This window comes from Lates calcarifer, linkage group LG10 (genome assembly GCF_001640805.2).
Source record: "Lates calcarifer isolate ASB-BC8 linkage group LG10, TLL_Latcal_v3, whole genome shotgun sequence".
NCBI classification, from domain to species: Eukaryota; Metazoa; Chordata; class Actinopteri; family Centropomidae; genus Lates; species Lates calcarifer.
The window spans coordinates 19,247,026-19,272,506 of NC_066842.1; the positions used below are offsets into that span (position 1 = coordinate 19,247,026).

Below are 25,481 nucleotides of genomic sequence, written 5' to 3' on the forward strand. Positions count from 1 at the left end.
CCCCACAGGCAGCGTGGACAGCCAGCTCTAATGAAACACATTGGTTTGGATGTGATCTGAAGAGTCCAGATAGCTGCACCATGTGGAAAAGAACATATGGATCACCGAGATCCTCTCCAACATTCCTGAACAATCTGGACAGGACATTGAGCGTTTTATCACCACCAAGGACTCAGCAGTTAGGCTGCAGAGGCATCCAGCTGCTAGTTCCCAGTGGGATAAGCATCCTATCTGTCTTCTGGAAAAACAGGAAAAGACCTCTTGCACATTGCTACTGTGAAGCCATGTTTTGTAACTTTATCTTAATCATATACTTGGAGATACTTTATTGTATAGTTTGCAGTGGAATATAAAATCTAATTCAAAAGCTGGAAACTCTGGTGGTTTGTTCTGCCAAAATACAACTCAGTGCCTGCACTGAATCTCACTGCCACTTTTCAATAACTCTGTAATGATAATTAATGTAACTCATTCCCTTACAAATAAAGATCGGCATCATCTTTCTGTTTCTGACCACATGAGTCACTCTGTCCATGAGCGAGAGGAGCCATTTGGATTGGCAAAATGGTTTAAAGCTCACTTGTTGTGAGATCATCTGAGAATATGTCATCAGTTCCACTCACAACCTTGGGACCCCGAATGGACCCTGCTTTAGTTACACAGTGTACTGGAGAGCTTAAGTGATTAGCTACCATTAGAGCATTTTACAGGAGAGGAGAAGAGAGCAGAGGAGATTACAGTTGTAGTCACTGTGCTACGGGGCATTGTATTTCAGACAACATTCATCATGCTATCAGCTTCCTTATTATGAGGACTCAGTGTGGGAACACACATGTGGCATTGCTGGCTAAACCATACACTGACCTGAGCTGTAACAGCTTACCTCCCTTTTCTATTTTCAGAGCAGCAAATGCCTGTCTCTCTCAGTAAAACAGGATATGTAGCTAGTTGTATATAAGGTTATCTGGGGCATGGTGGCTGGCTAGTTTCTAGCAAGTACAACAAACAGGGTCCTACGCCAGCTTTCTCTCTGTGTATCCCAGGACTCTCCTATGAATAACAGTAACAGAAAAACATGATTGTTTTAATCCCTGTGTGTTTACTATGTCATTATTCAGCATTGAATGCATGGTGAGACTTCATCTGTCAAAAAAAAGTTATACTGTAATTTTTGTGCAGAATCCAGTAGGTGTCACTCTAACCTGTGATCTCCAGTACTAACTAAACCTGGCTGGGACTGTGTGGGACTGCAAGAGGTGGGGTCAGTCAATCAGTCATTCAGTCATTGCCTCTGCCTTCACCACAGAAGAGTTCACCAGAGGTTCAACCCTGCCTAGCAGAGGACTGTGAAACCCAGTCTGCCTGCCACACTCTGGACTGCTGAACCCAAGCCCCCAGGGGGGAGGAAATGTTTTCTCCTTGCTTGCTAAAAAAAAAAACGCCCCAAACCCTGCGTTTGTATGTGTGTGTGTGTGTGTGTGTGTGTGTGTGTGTATGCTAAACTGGATTAGCTGAGCATTTAAGCCATTTTCAGATAACGATCATTAACACTCTTTGATGACTATGGCATGAAGTGAAGACCGTGAGAGCAATCATCTCAAGGAAATGGAAGAGGAAAAACATTCTTTCTGCGAAAGAGAGGGAAGCTTTTTGATTTCCCAGGGCATGCATGGCTTGTGCTATTCACTATGTTAGACAGGAAAGAAATGGTGGTGTGTAGACCTACAGCACTTGAGAAACCACTGACAGGCTGTGTTTCAAGGACACAACCTTTAGTTTGTTTTGCTGAGGAGTGAAGTTGAAAGTGTGGGCGTAATTCTCTATTTGTCTCTGGACTTCGACTTCCCTGAACCCTGTCATTTCTAATCTTGGGGGCACAGCTGCTTTCATACACAGTGGTTTTCATGCAATGTAAGCTCGTATGTACATCTTCTAGTGTTCTATAGTATGTAAATCTTCATTTATGTTGATAGCAGGTTGCATAACTTCCACAGCAGCTGCAGCTTCACAAACAGACATGAATTTACATGTTCTGGACACAGTTTCTCTTTCATCCTCTCTTTCTCTGTGTATGCATGTGTGCCTGTGTGTGTGTGTGTGTGTGTGCAAACATGCCAATGTGTATGCGTGTAGCCACACATAATAACAGCACAAAAGGAGAACATAAAAATGTTGCCTTCAATAGCAGAGTAAGTTGGATCAAAAGCGCTCGCACTGTAAACAGTTTCTTGCCAACCTAAGAAAAGTGCAACATCTTGGTGGTTAATGTTCATCCCACAACAGAGGAGCTGAAACCTGGTGTGTCTCTTTAAGGTACACCATACACAGCAGGCACTCGGCTTGCAAATAAGGTTTGTTGTAACACTAAACAGCTCTCAGAGTGAAAGAAAGAGTATAGGAGGGGCTGCATATGCTTCTTTCAGTTGTGCGATCAATCGTGCAAGGCAGGGAGAAAATTCTGGCTAATGTGTGCTGAAACCTAGTTAACTTTGTATAGACTTCTCAGTGTTATTCAGATGCAGAGGTGTTGGTTTTGGTCAGTCCATAGTCATTACAGCAGTAAGTCGACTTAAGTAAGCAAGACTTAAAGCCCCGAATTCCCCTTGAAGACTCTGCCTGACATTTGAAACCCCTGCTGGCATGCAGGTTTGATTTCATTTTCAAGGTTCAAATCCAGAACATTGTAAAATAAAGTTAGACAAAGTGTGTAAGTTAAATATATGTTGTGCAGTGAGACAGAAACTCATGAGCTGCACAGATGGCATATCTGTGTGTTTTGTCTGCACTTTCTACTGGCTTGTGTTTTGCATGACAGACAGAGCCAGTGATGGGACACTGAGGTGGTGGGATCCTGCCTCACCTCTGACAGAAAAGCCTTTCCATTAAGTGACAGCTACCTAGCTTCAAACAATGAATGTCATAATCAAGAAGGCTAATTTGGACTGTTTAAATTTAATAGCTTAAGGCGGTTCTCCCAAGATGCAGTCATTCTCTGTCATAGGCAGATTTTATCCCTCATAGGAATGACGATTCAAAAAATCTTAATCCTACAATCCCCACAATGCACCTCAAATAGCATGTTTTATTAGACCCCTGCCATATAAAAGTCTCTAGCTTTTAACTCCACATGAAATGTCTCATGTCCAACTCTGACTCAGCTCTGACTTTAACTCAAACTAGTAACTCTAATGATATCATGAAGGATATTTTTTCATATATATATATAAAACTTCCTCCATGATGCATAATCTGACCTTTTATTGTAGTCAGAGAAGTATCTCTTTCATTTTGACAGCCACCATTTCAATCAATGGAAAGCAACCTTCTAGTCACTTAATAGTCTATTAGATGCTCTATAGGCTTTGACTTTTGGAATATGTCTTCTAACACTACTCTATTCCTCCTGTTGATCAGACAGAGAGTAACAGCTGATTTCTGCTGTGATGTTTGAATGGGACTTCCACTAACATCCACAACATTATTCATGTTGTGCAATGTGGACTCAGCAGGAAAACACGAGTCTTTAACAACAGATCTGTGTGTGTCGGAAGTTTTAATGTTGCAATGTTTAATGTTTGTGTTTACAAGAACATTTTGTGCTGGGTTGTAAAATATGTGAATGGTCATGGTCATTGATAGTCATGTTCTGCTGTGTTGCTGGCCAACCTGTTGACCCATCAAATAATTGACCAAACACCAAATGATCATATTCATCATAATGAAGCTTTCTCAGCCTTTCAGAGCGGTTTACAGTACACTGGTTGTACTCTAACCATCCTTGTTTATGTTCACCAGAACAGGACAAATGTTGCTTGAACCACCTAAAGAGCAGTAACCACAGCTGGTTTTGTCAGTGAGCCCAAGGATGAACATATTTACTCACCAGCAGAAAGCGCCAGAAAAATGAGAACGAGTTTGACTGACACAGACAACCCACTGGCCTTGAAATGGAATACATTTAGAAATCAATTACAAGTATTCTGTGATGGAGGAAACCACCCTCAGTCACACATGTTTGATAGAAAGATGGAGAAAATAAAACTAACAAAGTTAGTGCCTACATGTCAGGGACACATGTAACTTCAGGCAGATGGTGTCTAGATAAAAAAAGCGGGTTATAACACAAAAAGATCATATGACAGTTAAACAAGAAAGAGCTGTTTATACTGGATGTGTCAACATTTTCAAGGATGACTCTGTAATGATTATGTGATGACTCAGCTATTATATTTGAAGATTATTAGTCATCTCATATCAACAAGCAACCTCTTGCTACTTGAAATGAACACAGTACATGCTACTTTCTTCAAGCACAGGCTACATCTCTTTGGACTGTGCTGATTTGTCTCATGCAGATTAGTTGGTTGGTTTCCTAGGCAACCTGTCAATTATTTGTTCCAGCAGCTTTGTCCGGAGCCTGGTAGAGCTCTCACCCTTCCCCTCCACTGTGACCCAGGGTGCCATGTCCATCCCATCCTCAGTAACATGGTGTCAATGATAAACCTCTCAGAGAAAATCCAAAGAGTTGAGCAGGAGCAAGAACAAGCAGCACTAAAAAGGCACACGCAGACACGAGACAGGACATTGCAACACAAAAAGAACATTTTGAGAAATATATTGCTGAACAGTCAAAAAATACATTTAAGAAAAATGAGAAAGAAGCTATTCAGTGTGCTCTAGATTTTATAAGGCACGGCAAATTGCTTGGTTGTTCAAAACAGAACTGCATGCATTGGTGCGTGTGGAACATGTGGGATAATCATTTACAGCTTTGGGTTGTAATTTATGCAGCTTGTTTGTTGTTAAAGAAATACCGTAGCTCAATCAAAAAGGTAGTCAGTGCCAAAATCATTTTCAGACGAATTTAAATTCTGTTTACTCTGCAGAGATGCCTGGTAAACCACCGTTTCTCACAGGCAGGAAAAACATCACACTTGTACATACCAAACAAAAACCACAAAATGTCTTTTTGCACAAAGGAAAACACAGCTTTCGTCTAGGACAACTGTCATTCATATAAACAGCTTAGATAAGCATGTTTTCATGGTCAATGCTTTTTATTTCCTCTTTTTACAGATATTTTCCTCATAAGAGTTTGTCTGGTGTTTATAGGACAAATAGGTGGCTCTGAGATAAATGATTACCTCTTACTGAGTTGATTATAAAGTCCAATTGTTATTGAGACGAAGCTCATAAAGGTAATCAAAGCTTGTAATGCTAAAGTTAAAACATGTTTGTGAACACTTCATCCCACTCATACAACTATTGGAGCTGCATAGACAGATAAGAGGCAGTCATCGATAAATGTTTCATAAAGTGGTGGTTTCAGGCTGTTTTGTGACCTGTTATGACTTTTGTCATTTACTTACAAATACTACTTTGCATGGCCAAAAAAATGCACATCAATCTTTTAAATTTATGCATTACAACAGACTGGCTGGGCTGCTGTACCAAACAGGAATTCACTAATCTCTTATTCAGGCATGTTTTTTTCCTCAAAGCGGGGCTGGGTAAAAGTGATTTTCCCATGGAAATGTCCTTTTTAAAAATCAATGATGTCATCCATGTCAGTGAACCACAAAAGGACCCTGATTCTAATACGTGTGAAGTAATAATTGGACCTGTGGGACTAAACAGCAAAGTACAGCAGTTAGGGGTCTGAATCAGCACACAGGCTATTTCTGTGCCATACAAGAGGTTAGATGTCAGTAACAACTGAACATGTTTTCCACTGACACAGGAGAGAGGCAGAGGGAAAAGAGAAGAGAAATGTTTGGGCTCCTCGGCTTCGCCTTAAAAGTCATTTTCACATCAGTGCACATGCAGAATAAATGAACACAATAAAAGATGAGAAAGTATATTCATATAGGACCACCTACGTAACTCATTTATGCATATAAGAAATACCTGAACAACGCCAAGGCAATAGAAGATAATGAAAGAGTGGTAGCCTACAGGATATGAAGTGCAAGTATAGGCAATCGCTGTATAATAATAGAGCTGAAATAGGCTTTGTACTGTATATACCATTTAATTTCTTTCTCATTTGGCACTATTCATGTATTATGCATGTAATTTATTTTCCAATTGTGTTTGAACTTAACTTGTGTTTAACTCAGGCCATGTGATAAAGTGCGTGTGTCCTCCTACTCTGCAGGCTGCGCTCTGTCCTGTGTCAACACAGACAGGTGCATCAATACTCAGTAGAACTCACTAGTGAGTAAATACACGTTGTAAGTTCCTATAATTACAGTGGTTTTAATTCTACCTGCTGTGTATGTTCTTTTCCTGCTTAATAATAGTTTATAGTCTTTACTCAGCCAGAAAATATGGTATCATATAACAGAGACTGAAAACAAATCTTAGTGGGAGGCTGTTGCTGCAAGTGACCTGGGATGTTTTAGCAAAAAAAAAAAAAAAAAGTAACGGAAAAATGTTAAAAAAAAAAAAAAAGGATAATAACAAGGTACAGGTTAATTATCCATACAGTTTTATACTGTTACTCTTGCTTTGATGCTTGATGCGAACACACTGTATACAATTACATGTTCAACCATCAAACTCATCTGTGTTCAGTTTACTCAATTAAACCCCAACGTAATAAAAGTGTTAAAATATTCTGGGAGTTTTCTGTAACATGAGTAAATCTAAAAAGCTTAAAGACATATTTAATAATTCATGTGTAGTGATATGTGCTTCTGTGTACATCCCTACCACACAGTTTCTATTCTTTTCAGTTTCCAAGTATCCACCAAGGACTTCCATGTAGCAGAGTATAACTCTATAAGAGAAGAATAACCAATGTAGAAATGTAAATACACTTCAAATCCATGAGTAAAATGCACGGCAAAGACAAGTGGCATAGGTAAGTGGTACTCCTGGGGGCTGTAGAGGCCTGAAGCGCATACAGCTGCACATACTGCCCTGCTGACAGTAACACTGCTGTCTCCTTTTTAATCAAATAAAACAAAAACATAGTAACTTCTGTTACTTTACTTTTAGAAAAATACTCAGTAGCTTCAGTAATATTCTAACTAGCTCACAAACCTGGACAGTCACCCTCCACTGTCTTATTAATCATTAGTCTATCTGATTTGTTATTAAGTAGGATATATCCTCATGCATCACACCCACCTGGGATCTGGAGTTCTAGCTGGTGAGTTATAACCGTCCTCCATGATGAACCATGGGTGGGTGCATTAATTTTAATGTAATTGCCTCAGACCGTCTGTCTGTCTGTCAGTGTGTCTGTTTCATCATCTGTCCGTCTGTCACACACCATTTCTTCGAAACCCCTGACTGGATTTTAACAGAACTTGAGGGCATGATCACAGTCTGTCGGGACATTTTGAAAATTACACTGATTGGCCTAAGTGGGGTGCTATAGCAATGGTTTAATTACCTGTTACACACCTTGTTGACAAAGTCTTTCAAATTTTCATAAACAACAAAGCACTGGGTTTTGTTTTGTTTTTGACGCTTGTGTCTTATAGTTATTCCTCTCAGCAACTGTGACATGTCACAGGTACAGGTGGCCCATTTGGGAGAGAAGCATAAACAGCCAGAGAGATTTTGTAGAAGTCCCCAGTTTCACATAAAACACTTGGAGGGAAGTGAGAGGTGAAATTGAACTTTTAAATTATTTTCCAAACTGTTGGGAAATGCTTTTCGCAGAGCTACATCCTGGTTCAACTTTGGCCCAGTGTGTACTTTCATAGCTAAGCGTGAACACAGTTTTGCAATACAATGAATACTGTGATAAACATTTTGACTGTGTTCACATTTTTAACCTCCAAAGAAGAGGTTTAAATAAATTGATCAGGTTGTGTAAAGCTACAATAATGATTAGGAACTGGACCATTCCTAACTGGATTGTTAGGAAACTTAGAGGAAGGGGGGAGGGATATGTCTCACTGCCCCATTTTGCCATTTTTATAATTTGACTGAAAGGCCTAGAGGAGGCACAGCTGCTATAACATTTATTTTGCCATACAAAATAAATCAGACGTTTCTGGTCAAATTAGCAGGAAACAGGTGAATGATTTGAATCATTTCTCTTTTCAGACTTGCTGTTTGTCCTGCTGTTTCAGTGCCCCTATGCACACTCTCACATGCTCCTCTTACGAGAGAAACCGGCACCGGCTTGGTCCCTACTGTACAGCCAGCAATAAAAAAGAAATTAGCATTATTAGCGTTTACCATTTTTCCTTATTGCCTAATCCCTCTGTTTGTACTTTAGCCTCAACTACAACTACAAAAATGTTATTTTTTCAATGAGCACTTGGTTATCAAATATAAATAAATAAATAAAATAAAAATAAATTTATGATGCTTATGTGAAAGGCAAGATCAGAATTCAGTGGATATTTTCTGAGTATAATCATCCTCTTACAAAACTCTCACGGAAAAAAAACTTTGATAATCCTATAAACGATTTAGAAGAAAATCATATACACACTGTATCACACTACTAGACAGTTTATAAATAACTGAGGACCTAAACCTGTTGTGGGGATACTTATTGTGATGTATTTTACACTGGATTCACAGTATAGTCCACATATTGTTATGTGTTATACTCTCAGTACTGGATATCTTACCACAGCACATTATACAATTAAGTCCCTTTAGGAACATTCTAGTGGCTTGTGTTGAGGCAATGGCATGAATAAACAATGATTTGTGGGAGAATTGCATTTCTTGGTGTTTTAACGCTAAAACAAATAGTCTGCACACCCCGTGGGCCTCTCAGACCTAATTTTGCGCCTGTCCCGCAATTACATCATCACATCATAGACAGTGCAGTGGTCAATTCTATATGATGTGTGTACGGGCTGCAGGCCGTGTGACATACTTAAACTGAATGAGTAATTGCATAACTCTGCAAAGCTGTATGGCTTAAAGCACGCACTGCTGAAGATAGATCATCGCTGATTGTTTTTTCACAGATACAATGTAACATTGTGAAGAAATACAGTTATGTAATAGGACTTTATGTTTTTCTCTGCGACAGTGAGAACAAAACATTTCTACACTGCTTTCTTATTTATTTTCAGATTAGTGTACTTTGGTAGGCTATAGGTTGAAACTGCTCCGCTCTAATGCTCTGCCATATTAACAGACGCCCACATGTGTAAATCGACATGTTTAATTTAGAGGTTGGTGCGCGCACGTTGCTGCGAGTGCATTTCAGGGTCGCTGGTAAATGACATATTACTCACATTTGTGTGAGCCTATGTAATCCGATTCCGCTCCAGTTCATTCTGTGCAAATCTCATGTCGTCATACTATAGCCTACAGTAGGAGCGCTCCAGCCTCGCTCAGGCATGACCAAACGCACGCGGAGCCATCCAACCCACATGCACTTTGCACAGGCTGCGAAGAATGTCAACAGCTGTTTAACGGCAGCCTCAAGTCACATCATGTCCAACTAATTACTTCAGGTAGCATTAATTAGCATACTTTATTAGATCATTTGTCCACTGACTATTAAGACTGTTTGCATTCTGCTGTCACTAAACAGCCTGACTGCTGTAAACTATGCATTTTTCTGAACTACTGATATTGCTGTGGCTGCTGTTGATATTTTATAATAATAAGTCACAAGTTTTCTTAATGAATTATAATATATAACTATATATTATATCAGACTGATGATTTTTCTTTCAGTTATCTTTTCTGCACTTTCAAAATTCCACAGAAAAGAGAAGCAGTTTTAAACAGTAATGTGTAAAAAGAAAAGAAAGAAATATCTGTTCTATAATCAGTAAAACAGGGAGAAATATTACCTGCCACTTCCCACAATGTATACATATCTTAAACAATGATTGATATTTTATTTATTTTTTCTCTTTAATTATCTCGTTAACCTAATTCATTCCATTTTAATCTGTTATTTTCCTTTTTAATGGGTTTAAATGTTGATGTGATTCATTAAAGCTGTCTTTGTATTTGAAAGTTGCTATGCATATAAGCTGCCCTGCCTGCTGATCTACATTTCTTTCTTTATTCATTTCTATTCAAGGCTACGAACTGTTGTTCATTAATCTTAGTTTTGTTTACGTGTTGTACATGCACAATGATGAAAATTATGTTATTATCCGTTTTAGCCTGTTGGAGATCTAGTATTTGTTTTGGCTCCAGACTGATGCGTCTCCTCGTTGCCTCCATCGACTCGATCGACGGTCGACTCTCTCACTTTACACCAAACTCGCTGCGCTCTGACCACTGCAACTTTTGCAGAGACTCCTCACTCCACAGACATGTCGCACAATAGCTGAAGTAAACCTGTCATCGTGGCTCATCATCTGAGCCTCCAGAAATACGCCGCCGGTGGGATTTGAATTGCACAGCCTCTCCTCTGTCGCCTTCCTCGCATCGGACCCTACGTTTGAAAACGCCTGGATATGAATTATGAGCATTTTCCTCACTAATGAACTGGGCCAGTAATGCAGGAGACCACGGCGACTCTCTCATCAGTGTTTCAAGATGGCAGATTTTTATTGAGTTTTGAACAGAAATCTCGCTTTATTTTTTGCCATGTATAACAGAAATCCTTGCACCGATGGCCCCTGTATACGAAGGTAAGACGGTTTTGAGAATGTGCTGTTTTTTCTCTTCCCTGTGCGGAGCTCAGTCACTGAGCCTACTGTACCAATTGTGATACAATTGAATTGCGGCTGATACGGAGGGAAGAGATGCGTTGCACCCTCTCCTCTTTCTGTCAAAAATCCTACAACATATATTAACACGATATTTTCTCTATCCACCACAAATAGGCGGTCAGATCCCCTGCAGCTTTGTGCCTTACTGCTTTTGGTTGCAGTTAAAGAATATTAGTAAATAGCTCAGTTAAGATTGTGGTGCCAGTCTGAGCGGTGTCCGTCAAAATAGCGCTGATAAAACTGCAAACCCTCCTGAATAAGGTCAAAGACGAGCCCGTGTTAAACATACAGTAGTCTTCATGTGCACAGGCACTTGGAAATGTTGTGTTTTTGTCCTCACACGCTTGTTACTGCTTGAAATGATCACAGCTCTGCTTGGAGGAAGGAGAGGGAATGAAAGAAGGTCGGAGACCGATCGGTCGAGTCTCGGCTCTGTATTCACTCTCATTCTTCCGTCTCCTATGATTTCTCATCAGTCCAAAAACTGACTGACTTTACATGTCTCACTGCTTCGGTGCATTGATTCCTATATGTTTTATTTTTTCTTCCGGAAACGAAAGGCATGCCTAAAATACAGCATACTCGCTATCGCTGCAGCATTGTGGCTGTGACTAATCCAGTTGAGAGAATGCTACCCCGCATGCTTCTCTAAATTATTCTGCTGTCATATAGCTCTTATTTATTCTAAGAGACTAAATCACGTAGAAACGATGTGTTTTGTTTTGCATTGTCGTTGCAAGGTGGGTTCTAAATGTAAAACAATGCAGGCGGCCCATTATAATCCGTGCATGATCGAGGTCTGTAAATGGTCCAACTGCAACTACACACAATAATACCAATAGGTTAAATAGTGTGATGTATAACAGTGACGTTAGTGTGATAGATTTTCTGCAATTGTATGTGATATTTGGATTTCATTCAGCTGTAGTAATGTATCATTCAGAAGTACTGTTGCCTGTGGAGATGCTCTTTTGACATACAATAGGACGGATAAGCTCTAACTATATTCATAAAGTAAACAGGTTTACATGCAGATCTGAAGCTTATTCAAACTGAATAGTTGCACATAGCAAATAATGACCCTTGATGTTTCCAATATTTATTTTGTATTGTTTAATATCCTCTTTTCTACTCTATAGTCCCTCTGCTGGTATTAAAGGGGACCCCTTCTTCTCTATTCAGAATTACCATTAAGGAAGAAGCACTGAAAAGTAACACTTTAACACATTTTAAAGTGACATTATAGAAATGTCAACAGCGAAAGTGGGGCCTAATTGGAATATTTAGGTTATATAATAGCTTGTTATAGCAGATACTGTATGATAAAGTACAATAAGGTGGCAACAAACTCTTCACTGAGTGCTGTTGTGTCCCTGTAGGGATATTGTAGTGATTTTTCATTAGGGGGTGTTGAAGCTTAGAGGCATAGCTTAAGACTCAACATGAAAAAGAAAGTTGAAATGAGACTCCTATGCAAAAGGCAATTAGTGTAAATTACATTCCCTGGCTTTTCCCTTCACCACGGAGAGGAGGAGAAGGGAAGAGAAAGAAGCGGCAGGGGGAATTAATTACCTTGCCTGTCCTCCTCAGTGTTGGAGAGGGCTGTTATGTAGAGCAGTCATGGAAATGACCAACATCTCCGGTGGAAAATAGGTTTGTGTGTGTGTGTGTGTGTGTGTGTGTGTGTGTGTGTAGGGGTGGGGGTGGTGGGGGGCTTCACATAGAATAACACCGGCTATTATGGTGATTACTCACCCTTGGCTACGGGGCAACTAATAAGTTAAATCTATATGATTAACTACTTCCCTTGATAGTTTAAAGCAGAGTTTGTTGAGGGAAAACTGTTTGCAGCTGACATGTTTGTTTACATTCATAATCATTTATTCAGAATTATGTGTGCTTGTGTCATTTTCCTGTTGGTTCTGCCTTTTTCTTTTCTCCCTCGTCTTTTTTTTTTTTGTGTGTGTGTGTGTGTTTGCCTTTGGTCCTTCTTGGCCCAGACTGAAGGCCATCAGGCAGGCCTGTTGGCAGGCAGGGCAGCAGTCTGATCACCCTGGGAGCCTGGTCTCATAACCCAAACTGACACCTTGATGGATGTCTGATGAACGGAGCAGGTCCAGCAGCCCCCAGCTGTGGAAAAGCTAATATTCAGACAACGCCAAACCCTTTCCCCTGCCTGCCTGAACTGCCCTCTTCCCCCGGCTAGATATGGGTGTTGTGGTGTGCTCACGCATGCATGTGCAGATGTCTCTATGTGCGTATGAGCCCGTACACATGTGCCATCACCCGATTTGTAGGGTAGGCCTGCGAGAGGATTAGACAGCTGCAGAAATGGGCAGGAAGGCAACTTCATTCGCAGGTCTGCCTCACGCAGGTCAAACAGTGCTATTCCAGAAAGGATTCATTCGTTCCTGCCTGGAAAAATGGACAGAGTATGACTCAGAAGATGATGATGATGATGATGATGATGGTGGTGGTGGTGGTGGTGGTGCTGACAGGCGCTGCAGCATCACAGGCAGATTAATGTTTTATCCATTCACACGGCCATTATGAGTTAATGCTACTTTGAATTACCTTGTAGTTTCCAGGTACGGGGAACGCACCCCGTCCTTGTCGAGGGAACGTTACTCCTCCGAGGGTCGAGGAAAAGACAGACAGACGGAAAGCGAGCGAGACTTTCTCGGAAACTGCCCTCAACTCTCCTGGTCTCCCTCCCTCTTCCTCTCATGCTTGTTTGGAGCTGTTTGATTGATATCTTCCTCCCAGGCCATGACCCAGGCTTAGAGTCCAAGGTTGCAGCTTTTTAAACTTTGATTAGAATTGCAGGAAGAACCCTGGGGGCCTTTGGGGGCCATGGCACGGCCACACCCCCGTGGCACAGTCAGGGGAACCGAGGAGGGTCTTTCTTCCTGACTGTTATGACAAGCAGGGTGGTGTGTTTAGCTCTTCACTGTCCGCAGTGGTGAGGGAGAAGGGCCTGGGGAGGAGGGATAGCTAAACAGTCGCTAAGAGATGAGGTGATAGTTAAATAGCTGGCAGGAAAGAACAGCCATCACTCCACAAATCCTTGTAGGTGCTATTGTGAATGTTTATTTCTTGTTTTTCACTTTCACTCAGTGTCAGTTTTGATCTGTTTGTTGACCTGATGCATCATCTTATGACTTGTTAGGAAAGGCGCTTTGCTCAGAAAAAGGTTATGAAAATGGATAAGCTGTCTTTACAAGTATCGCTTTTGCATTATTCAAAGCTTCCTATCTGAAAAGAAAAGTGAAATCCAGTGTTGGGGGGATTCTTTTGTGCTATTGATTTGTTGAAGCATTTAGTAGAAGAAGCTGAGGCTTTGGAGAGGAGATAGAATGTGAGTTTCATGTGAGATGAGGTGTGTGTGTGTCTGTGTGTGTGTGTGTGTGTGTAATTCTCCACTGAAGACGGGAATATGTGAGCCCTCTGATGTGCTGAAATAGTTCACAGGTGTGATCTGAGGGTTTTGGAAACAGATGGGGGGTAAGGGAGGGAGGGAGGGGAGCGTCAGCCTGAACTGAAATGACAGGTTAGTAGAGGCCAGTCTGACACAGAGGGCCCAGCCTTGAATACAAGCAGAGCACTTCTGGCTATTTCAACAGGCTCAACTTTTCATATACTCTTTTTCAGCAAATTTCTCTGGAGTAAAACTGCCTCCAGTACTCCAGCACATCATTCTTCTGGCTTTCTTTCTTTCTTTCTTTCCTTTTTTTTTGTGCATGGAGGAAATTCAATTGAGATGTGAAGGGGACTTTGCAGCTCTCATTTTCCCCTCAGTCAGTAAGACTCCTGTTTTTTTTTTTTGTTGCTGTTGTTTTTTAGTGCTTCTGCCATATGTTTCAGACCTCTGTCTCTCGGAAACAACTCTAAAAGCCGGGGCTCTGAGGTCCTTGAAACTGGGAGACCACATCAGTTGCTGACATTAGTTAGTTTTTATCGTAGGGGAAGAGGGAGGCTGGCCGGGATGGAGCCTCAACCCTGTCGACTGCTTACATAAGGCATTTCCGTGTTGGTTGTCATGCATGTGTGAAGGCCCTTTTTTCCCCCCCTGCACTGTTGTTTCACACTGTGTATGGTGTCAGCTTGTGTGGAACAGCTGCCTTCTGGCTCGGACTAGCCATGCAGTGAGCCCAGGGTCTGTAAGGAAAGATTTAGTTGGAGTTTAGTTCTGTATTTAATATAGTATGCAAAGATGAGACATCTGCATTTAAACTTGAAACACATTCTAATGTGATGGCTCAAAACACATCACACCCTCACCCCTAACCCCTGACCTCTAACCCCTTCTTGAACACACCCAATCTATAATGCTTTGAATACTGAATATGTAATTTGTTTTCTAAATAGATTTGTATCTCTTTGGAAGCTATTTTCTGACTCTCAGTGGGGTGGCATATCACCATGGGAGAAAAAAATAGATGAATGTCCCCCTTAGATTTAAATAACCTCCTCTTGCTAAAAGTAATGCAGTAAGCGTTCTACAGCAAGGGTGAGAATAGCATCTGTGAAAGAGTATGATGCTGAGAAACTCTGTACCTTATGACACATCCATTGCTTTGATCTGCTATGAGAGCCACAGTTCAAACAAAGGTTCACATTTTACTGCTTCTCAGTACAGCACAGAGTGAATAAGGCCTTTTGTTAACTTGGGCCTGTTAAGCAATAATTACACAGGGATTCCTAGAGCATAAAGGGCACTTTATATGCTGAGGGTGTCAAATCCTGTTTTTTTTTTTTTTTTAATATGTGAATAATATTGCACAGTGCAGCGCAAGCATGATTTGCATTTTGCTCGCATGCCATATATTGCATGCTCACTTTGCAATCTCTCATCATCTGCCAGTGACCCCCACCCATTCCCAGCCCCTGCCCTCCACCCACCATCCCCCCACGGTCCCCACCCCCCCACCCCTAACATCTATCTCTTATCTGTCCTTCCATCCCGCTCTGTTTGTTGATAAGCCGAGAGGCCATTGGCCAGCGCACATGGTGCCCATGTGACACTCCAGCAACAGCCTGATGGCCAGATTGGAAGCCCCCATGTATGTATGTGTGTGTGTGTGTGTCTGTAATTGGAAGCTGGTTTGTGAAGAAGGTCTGGCTACTGTAGCTTTTTTGTTCTCCTTAATCATGACCCCCACCCAAACCCTCTCAGACTCCCCCATTGCCCCCTGCTTCACCCAATCCCCCCCCCAGCTTGTCTTATTGCCTCGTCCCATCACGAACCCCCACAAACTCAAACCACCAGCTTGTTTTAGTGCACATTGTCCCAGGTCTTAATCCTATTGTTTGTGATAATGTCCCCTACATACCCGTCCATTTGTCATAGCACTCTCTGGAAGAGAGCTGGCCGTATTTATCACCGGCTCATTTGGCCTTTCAAGTTGACACGTCACATTGCACGTGCACATGCGAAGCTCGTAAAAAAAAAAAAAAAAAGAAAAAAAGTTGGACAAAAGCTTCGAATGTGATGCAGAGACAACAGATGATGTAAAGTACTACAGCTGGATGGCGAGAGGGCAACTACCGCACTCACAGCCACTTTATTTAAACAAAAGATCCTAACCGTCTCTTCATATTACATGAAGCGCAGAGTGAAAAATGGCTTGCAGTTTTTAATCAAGCCTTTCATAACCTCCACATTTTTCCTCCTCTTCTGGGGGAAAAAGACAGGGTGGGAGGGGAGGGGGGTGTTTATAGACAGATATTAAAATGAGCAGAGAAGGACTGAATTACACAGTAAGATTAGGGCACCGAGGTTGAGGTTTTTAGGGTATATGCACAGACACAGCTATTGGCTGTACAATGTGCGGCCAGCCAATGTGGGCTAAGTGCCGCTGCCAGCCCCATCACCACTCCTGGCTCCGGCCCCTCTCCGGTCATGGAAGGGAAGTGGAGCGATGGGCGGCTGCTGGCGGCCCCTTCACAGATGGCTGCAGGTACAGCTCTACGCTTGGCTGATAACCAAGGACTTCAAAGCTCAGACGAGCGCTCAAGCCCATTACTGCCCAGAGCCAGGAGGCAAAAAGGCACAGAACAGAGAGAGGAGGCAGCAATAGACAAGGACTCGAGTAGTCAAAAGAGTCAACAGGCATGGAAATGAGCAGCTTGAGTCCTTCCCTTTTTCCGCCTCTCGTTTTTTTTTTTTTTTGTGTGTGTGTGCAATATTTGCTCCCACATACAGTCATTCTCCACTTCTCATCATCTTATTCAATTTTTTATCCTTTTTTTCTTGATTGTGTGTGTTTCTCATTATTCTGTTACCGCGAAAGCAGTTGTGATGACACATCCCCTTGCTTAGCCAGAAACTGAAATAAAATGTGACGGTCACTGTTACAGAAAGTCACCCCTCCCTCTCAAGTGATTTCTTTTTCTTTTTAATTCGCTTCAGATCAGAGATTCTCTCAGGAATCCTGTATCCCCTGTGAAAAATCAGTTTCAGTAAACCAAGAAGTTACACATCAAAAGGAGGCAGGAGGTGGAAGTGACGAAGTGTGCTGCTAGAAGCAAACAGAGCAGATAGAAATCTCCTAGAGGTTTGAAGAACTAGAGCTATGAAATGTAATAAAATGGTCTCTGTATCTATTTAACATTCACATATGTGGAGGAGATGATTTTGTGGATACTGCTGAGGGCTGAAAAAAAAACAAGCTTTTATGAGCTTTTAAGGGATAATGTGAGATGAGAGAGAGATGTTAAAAAGTCATTGGTTTAGTTAGGCAATCCAGTGGCTCCTCTAATAACGCTGAATGTCTCAACTTGAAGAAATATTTCCTCACAGTTGCAATACTGCTGCACGAACATCTCTGAAGATGTTAAGTTACGTTCACTTGCAGCGTAAGTGAGTGATTATGGTTGTTTAATGGCACTGTGAGCCTTTTATCTGAAAAAAAAAAAGATTTTTAAGATCTTCGGAAAGGTTTGAAGAAGTGTAAATTACATTTGCTTTTCCCATTATTTTATTCTGAAAGATCTAATAAAGTGCTTTTTCAGCCATCTTATTTTAGTAGATTTATAGTAGAGGCATGCACTGTTTGCCTAGCTTTGGAGAACTTTTGTGCTAAAAAACAGAAGTAGCAGTGACATTTTCTTGCTGGAAATGTTCCTCATATGCTCCTCATTTAAGTATGGCTTATTGTTAAGAAGTTTAAATACAGTATTCATTCATGGTAAATGTATTAAACAGAATTCAGGAAGAGTAATAACAGTACCTGTTTATATTTCTTGGCCCCAAGTGTGTTGCAGCATAAAAAAACAGGCTGCACACCTTTTAGATCCACTCCTCACTTCAAAGCCTCAGGCACATCATGGCTAGCCAGCAGCTCTCTCTCTCTCCCTCTCTCTTTCTCTCTCTGGCAGCCTTTTGAACTGACCCCTCCATTCAGCCTGAGAGACAGAGAGGGAGAGGGAGAATGGCAGTAAGACAGGGAGTGACAGAGATTGAAAAAGTAAAGCAGAAATAGAAGAGAGGGAGGGAGGCAGTGGAGCCCGAGTGGAGGGATGAATACCTTCTTCTGGAGGCCCATGGGCCTCAGGGGCACCACCAGAGGTCAGAGGGTGTTTGGCAGTTAGTTTTGTGTGGGGGTCACTGGTCTGAGAGGGATTTCGTAGGTGGTGGTGGTGGTGGTGGCTGTGTTGGGGGTCGCGGTACATCTTACCCCTCGTCTCCTTTAACCTGTCTCCCTCTTACATCTGGGATCAGTGCTGTCCGGCGGGGCGCCCGACTCCTCGGCTCCCTTGATGGAGCCCAGCAGCTGCTATCTCACACAAACACGCTCCCACCCCTCCATCACTTTTAGAGAAGCTGGCCCAGAAAAAGGCCAAAAGTTGACCTTTAGCTATGAGGACCTGTTCTCTCTCCCTCACTGCTCCAGAGCAGTATGGGCCAGGCCAGTTGTTTTTACCTCATTAGGCTTCTGTGAGACAGAAACAACATGTCAGCTCTGCACTCATATGCATTAAACTTAAAGGCATTTGAACATAAACGTGGAAGAAAGTGGCATCCATTTGAATAACATGGACTTCATTCATACCCTACATTTTTATAGCCTGGACACAAAAATACGTCAGCTAGGCTAACAGACTACTAGCATTTCTATCTTTATTCATAGTAAAGCATATTACAGTTTGATGAATCATTATTTACAGACTTCCCACAGCTCATCTTTTCCATCTGTTAAAAGCACTCTCAGCTACTACTGAACTGGGAGTTTAGAAACATCACAGACCACAAGAGCAGAAGCAAACTGGTAGATTCTTAGAGTAAATGGTTTCGTGTCATTTACTAAACAAAGTTTAGCCATAATGTGTATAATTGTAAAACCAACAACTCTTATTCTCCTTTTGAAAATGTTTACCTTTTTATGCAAGCCAGTTCAAATGTGTGCTTCTCATACACGGCCACTTAGTATGTGGGTGTTAAACTGATGGTCAGAATAGCCATTTCCTGCCTGGTTTTGGCTGCTCTTTGTGACTGTGAGGACACTGTAAATATAATCAGCTAAAGCCATGATTTTCACGCTGAATCAGATGCAGAGGGCTGAGTTGGCCAGCCATATTTATTACCTCAGCTCTGTGGCCAGAAGGACTCAACAGCCATGTTTACGACACACTGTCAGTTGGATTAAGGACACATATGCCTTGCTAAATTTGTATGTGAGCACATGTTTGTGTGTGTGTCTGCCATAATCTTTTAAAAGCTGTTTGAATATATAGCGTGGTGAGCCTCCTCACTTTGTCAAAGAGAAAACAGACAGAACAGGAGAAGCTACAAAAGGAGACAGGGTTAAAAAAAGAAGAGGATGAAGAGAGATTAAGAGATTAAAACAATTTATCAAACATGCATATAGATGAGTCACCTGCAGTATGAAGGCAGGAGTGCATTTTGAGGCATTTTAGAGAGAGGAAAAAAAGGCATCTGTGGTTTAAATTAGTCTGATCTATGGCCCTAATAGGCCCAGAGCAGCAGCTTCACACACCCCACTGAAATATCACACACTCCCGTCGCCTGGGGAGGCATGTGCACCATCCCAAGCTTGTATTTGATAGTGGAGAGCATAGGGAGGTGGAGTACACTGGGGGAGCAGAAGGCCAGCCGCATGTGGGGGGTTAGGAAGAGCTCTGATATGAGATAGATAGGAGTTGCCCGTTTTTTCCTCCATCTGTCGTCTCTGGGCCAGTAAAAAGTGGGCGTCATGCACCAGCATCAGCACTTATCGTTATCAAACACACTGACTGGCTTGTATGTCACAACTTGCAATTCAGAAACAGCCTGTGCCATCCTGAATTCAAGATGACAACTTGCAAGCAAATGGGAAGTGAAAATAACAGGGAGACATTCGTAGTTTTATTTTACCTGTTGCGCATAAAACAAACAAAGAAAAATATGTCCCTAACATTTCCCAGCAACTCATACTCTCTTTAAAAAAAAAAAAAGTTTGCTGTTTGAATACAGCTGTGTTTTGGAAATACAGGAAGTGATGGCCCTGCCTGAGTGTGATTGGTCCCCAGGTGCCTGGTCAGGTTGGACTGGTTCCTCTGTTTGTCGGGGTTCATCGCTGGTTTTTGAAGGGGTGGAGCATCAGATTAATCCCTCTGGGTGTGTGTGTGTGTGTGTTTTGGTCTGGTGGCTTCATGCATGTTGTTAAGATGTTAGAGCTCTGACAAATAGCTGAGGAAGTCCCGCAAAGCACCAGTAGTCACAAAGTTCTACACATGTAAACACACATACACACATACAGTCTCAGAAATGCATAGATGCATGTCTGTGGGTACACGCCTTCTACACACACTTTGCACACATGCGGGAAGTCGTGTGCACGGTGCGGTGCGTGCATCCTCGGGCGAGGTGAACGTGTTGAGCAGGACAGGCATTATTCCAGCTGTCTCTGTTGGATATTAATGCAGCAGCAGACTTTGACCCCTGAGTTCAAGAACACACCCAAAACCAATGCTTAGTAGTCTGTTCCATGGGACAGGGCAGGGTGGCAGGGTGGAGCGATGATGCCATCTCCTCAAAAGATCGTCCAAGGCAGTACTCCCTCCAGCTGACATCTTCTCCCCGTAACTGTCTCAGTCCATCTCCCACAGTTTGACTCTCATTTTTTTTTTTACTTTGCATAGTTAAAATCAATAGTTTTCCAAATACAAATAGTGCTCATATTTCAGAAACGTAGTAATGAGTAAAGACTCATTTAACACTTTGGATGTGATAATCATATTAGTGGGGTTAATACGATTCTGAACCTCACAAAGTGAGTACCTGTTCAGAATATATTAGACAACCCATGCATAAATAACAAGGGATCACACAAAGTTAAAACCATGGTGGATTATTTTAGATTTTTTTTTTTTGTCAACATTTTTAAATTCCTCTGTTTTATTGTTTTGTTACTGTCAGTTGCTCGTTCTTGTCTCAGAACATAATCATATTTGTTTGTCAGGGAAGAGGTTAGATCCTTTAGAAATGAAATTAAAGTCTCCGTCTCTGAAAGGTTCCTTTATAAACCTCATTCGGCTCTGGGCCTTTTGTCAACTGAACATTAGGCAGAATAATGACTAAAGGTTGATAGGTAGCTGAGGGGAACCTGGTTTTCCATATTTGTGTATGCAGGCATGTGTGTCCTTGTGTGTGTGTATGTGTGTGTATCATTGGCTTTTCTCCTTCACTTACTGAAGTGGTAGCCTTTCAGAACCTCAGCAGCAAACAAGGCCACAATTCTCATTCACACTATAAAACCTCATAGTTGAGTCTTTAGCTTATAGTGCAACACAATGGGCATGTAACAAAATCCATACTGCTCTGGCCCCTCTCACTGCTGAACAATGTTTTCTCCCACATTGTACTCATCTGTATGTTCTCCCCTGTTGTTCTCTACACTGGGTTACTGTTTCTCGTCTGCAGTTCTCATATGTTAATCTCATTATAGTACATTGTGTCCGGCTGTCATTGTTGATCCTAATGACATAAGAGGAAGTGTGGTGTGGTGGGGCGTTTCTTACTGTGTGTAGATGATAAGGGTTCTGGAGAGTGGCTGCTTATCAGGTGTGTGTCCCTGTGTGGCCCTGCACTGTGTTTGCAACTGTAGTCAAAGCAGCCAGCTTGATGCATGCAGTGGATGTCAATGGTAGCGCAGTCGGGCCATGAGTTAACAGGTGCCACTGGTTTATGGTCGGGCACGTTTTCAACTCCCTCCTTCTCATTTTTTGTTACCACCTTCGGCACAGAACAAATAGTTTCTTCTTTTCTGTTCCACACCCATTGTTTTACTTTTGCTACAGCATTTCTTTCTTTCTTTCTTTCTTTCTTTCTGTCTTTCTCTCTCTCTCGGGTGGGGAGGAAGTTGGGTGCTGTGCTTTGTACACTTGCTACACTCGTGATTTGATTAATAAGAAATCCAGCTCATGCAGAGCCACTCTGTCACCCCTTCCTCCTCCTCCTCCGCCTCATCTCCCGCTCCTCTCCTCCACCCTGTGCCTTGGTTCAGTGCCTGGTTAGGCTGACCTGGCAGTATAAACAAGGCAAATGTTTTTCTCACACCAGCCGTTTTATGACCACACTTACAATGTGAATAGCAGCCTCCTTATCTACTGACAGTTGCCCCGGGGAACCACGTTTTTCAGCTTTACTCTAGATTAGAAATGCTAGCACTGAAAGTTTAACTGTACAAGTTATCACCGTCTTGGTAAACCTCTACAAGTCAGCAATATATTCATTGTTGCATTTCCCATCAGTCGATATGAATATGTGTAGCTTTGCACACCTCTTTGTGTCTGTGCCCCACATGTGGACATTCATGCCAGATAGCTTGACTGCTCTTGCTTATGCATCTAAGCAAGTGCATTTGAACAAGTGCTGACCAAACATGTTATCTCACAGCTAACACAACACGCTGTATCTTTGGCTGTTTGTTTCCAGGAAAGGGAGAGCTTAGGGAGTGTCACATTTACAGCAGGCATGTTGCTGATTTACGAGCTGAGAAGTCTTGTGTATGTCTGTCAAACAGCATTCATGTTTGCTTTTTAGGCTGTCCATATGCTCGATAGATATTTGTCCTCTTTTCTGTGTTTGCAAAAGAGAGGAGAGAAATGGCAAGACAGTTCCAACTGGTCAAATACTGTGGTCAGGATGAGCATAAAGGCCGATGGAGCAGCAGCCTACATGACAGTATCTCCCTGCGAGCTCGTCTGATGCATTATTCTATAAATAAGCTGAGATGAGAGAGCTAAAAAGGCAGACAGGATGGTCAATAGTGGCTGTGGGTGAGAGAGAGAGAAAGACTATTCAGTGTCAAGCTCCAGCTCCCCCACTGAGGGCAGAACTCAGGCAGGAGGCAGGAACACAAGGCTAGCCTGCTCTGTATGAACAATATGTTCCTCCTCAGTCATGCATTTGCTGTTGTGTTTAACCCCAAAGTGGGGACAGTGGCAGTGACTCCACTGACACCAGAGTCAGTGACTGGAGTCAATGACAGTGACTCCACTGGTGGAAAAGTTCACTTTTTTGTGCATATAACATCACTCCAAAAAATGACAGCATGCCCAGATGACAAATTAAAGGAAAATGCAGACAAATGAGTTGAGAAACAAATGCAGATGATTCCATACAGGGCTCAGGGGCTCACTGAATGGTCCGATGAGTACAAAATAAATGTGAGTCATTACTCTGGACCTTGCATTCAACCTAACTGTACACCTATGGGAGAGTTTTGGACTGACATGTATGTAGTAGATTTCCAGAGACTTCTTGGAGAATTGAAGCTGTTCTGGCTTAAAACGTTAGCAACACACATTATTTTTGTGGTCTGTATGTGTCAGATAAAAGGGTGGAAGTGAGGGAAGCAATGCCCACAGCACACACATGCAAACAGCAGCGAAGGGTGAGATAATGCTTTGTCTAGACAGTCAGAAGTTATTTCATTAGCCAGCGATTTGGCCCCCACCACCCCCACTCCCATCACACACGCACACACTCGCACACTGTCCAGTCCTGCAGACACTGGGATGTCCAGTAAAGAGACAGGGTCATCAGGGTGTCTCCATCTGTGTCGGTAGCCATTAGGCCTCAGGAAGTAATCCAAATATATCCAGGCCAGGGGACATCGACCAGACAGACCTGACTGCTGTCTCTGCATAGTCTCCTAGGTGACGGCTGGGGTCTCAGTACTCTTTCTATCCACTCAGACCTTTTGGTGCAGACTGAGCATGAAACGGTTGCTCTCTGGATATCGATTGATATATATTTAAACTTGTGAGCCTGACTTTATGCATCCGTGCCGTCACAGTGCAAAAAGATCCAATTATCTCACCCTCAAATTGTTTTAAATTAGAATTTGTATAAAATACAGAGCTTTGGTAAGTTGAATGACAAGCAGGTTTTTTTTTATTAAAAGACTATTTGTAATTACAAAAGACGGCTTGCCAGGTTTGATGGTGTCCAAAGGCATCCTCATCAATACTCTCTGTCATGTTGTCAGCAGAGTATAAATGACGGGTTTAATAAAAGAGAGCAAACAGAAGCAGGTCACAGGCTAGAATGTGAGGGCCACTTGTAGCCCTGCTCTCCACACTCTGCTCTCCTTCCCTCCCTTTCAGTCTGTCTCTTACCCTCACATGGCATGCAGAACGGCCCTGATCCTCCCAAAAAGAAGATTAACAAACCTCTGACAGAGAAGTAATCTCTCTGAAAACATTGACTATTACCATTTCAACATGCTGCCTCTAAACAGTGGAAAATGCCTCTCTGGTATGCTTAATTGCAGTGTGTGGGACACGCAATGTTCCTTTAGGTATGCTAAATGGAAAGCCTTGGCTACTGAAGGCATTCCAACATTGTAAATGTACAACAATGGACCTTTACAGTTTTGCGCTTGGCATAGAGTTCAGAAATTCAAATAAACTTCAAGAGGACATTTTCAAGGGAAGGTCTTTTGCAATGTGTTGTTTCTCTAACAGCAGTATAGAGGGTTTGGTTGTTCAGATTCTAGATCATAAATATGTTTGAACTTCAGTTTGGGTGAAGAATGATTCATGAGGACTGAAACAGCTTTCCCAATGAAGTATAATTGGTCACATTGTTGCCTGTGTATGTTGTCATGAGATAACATTCCAGCCATTTGACCTCTTACTTTTGGTTCATTTAATTACTTATCTGTGTTCCACACAGGGCTCTAAACTGTGGCGCTGTTTGTACTGCTTGTAGTTTTGTGGTAAAACCAGCTGTGCAACATTTCTTAACAAGTCAAAGTTAAAATTCTATGTATTTCTAAAGATTTCTGCCGCCTATAATTCAGAGCCTTTTCCAGTTTTTGGGAGCATCTGTGTCCTTCAGTTCATTGCACCGTGAAGGAAATGTCAAGTGAACTCTTTGACCACAGTGTTAAAACTGACAAGAGAGTCAATGAGTGACTAAGACTGGGGGGTTGAGGAGGAATTCATGTGATGCTAATGTAAAGAGCAGCTAGCCTCAATCTGGCCTTGTAAAACCCCGAGCTATCCACAGTGATGCTGGCAGATATGTAATGCTGGAATTTTCCATAAGAGGACAGGCCGGCCCCTGTGTCCGTTCATCCATCTTTGTGTCCATCAGTCTGTGCCTGTGATTATCCTGTCAGGCTCTCAGTCACACACTGTTGACGCTGCTCTGTGACGCAACCCATCATTCAAATTATTTTTAGCGTAAAGTCCAGGCACAGGAATTGGTAATCCAAGGAGTGACATCTGGCCTTCAGGGCTTATGTGATTAGCAGAGAGCCTTGCCCCTAATAGCCTAGCGGACGTTCTTCATTACCTCTCTGG

The 25,481-nt window shown here is 42.1% G+C and overlaps 1 protein-coding gene and 1 long non-coding RNA gene across 4 annotated transcripts in view; one reads left to right on the forward strand and one right to left on the reverse strand.

The window, feature by feature from the left end:
- Nucleotides 1-10,223: 10,223 nt before the first annotated feature.
- Nucleotides 10,224-25,481, forward strand: part of hipk2 (homeodomain interacting protein kinase 2) — a 71,762-nt gene continuing 56,504 nt past the window's right edge. For all 3 annotated transcript variants that reach the window (XM_018664415.2, XM_018664416.2, XM_018664417.2), the window contains exon 1: nucleotides 10,224-10,583. In XM_018664415.2, coding sequence (XP_018519931.1) covers nucleotides 10,565-10,583 — 19 coding nt within the window. In that variant the 5' untranslated portion in view covers nucleotides 10,224-10,564. The remainder of the gene's footprint in view (nucleotides 10,584-25,481) is intronic.
- On the reverse strand, nucleotides 14,451-18,780 carry LOC127142889 (uncharacterized). The gene is made up of 3 exons (XR_007813994.1): nucleotides 18,194-18,780; nucleotides 17,897-18,071; nucleotides 14,451-14,822 (listed from the first exon to the last, which is right to left on the reverse strand). It is a non-coding gene; the product is annotated as an uncharacterized LOC127142889 (long non-coding RNA).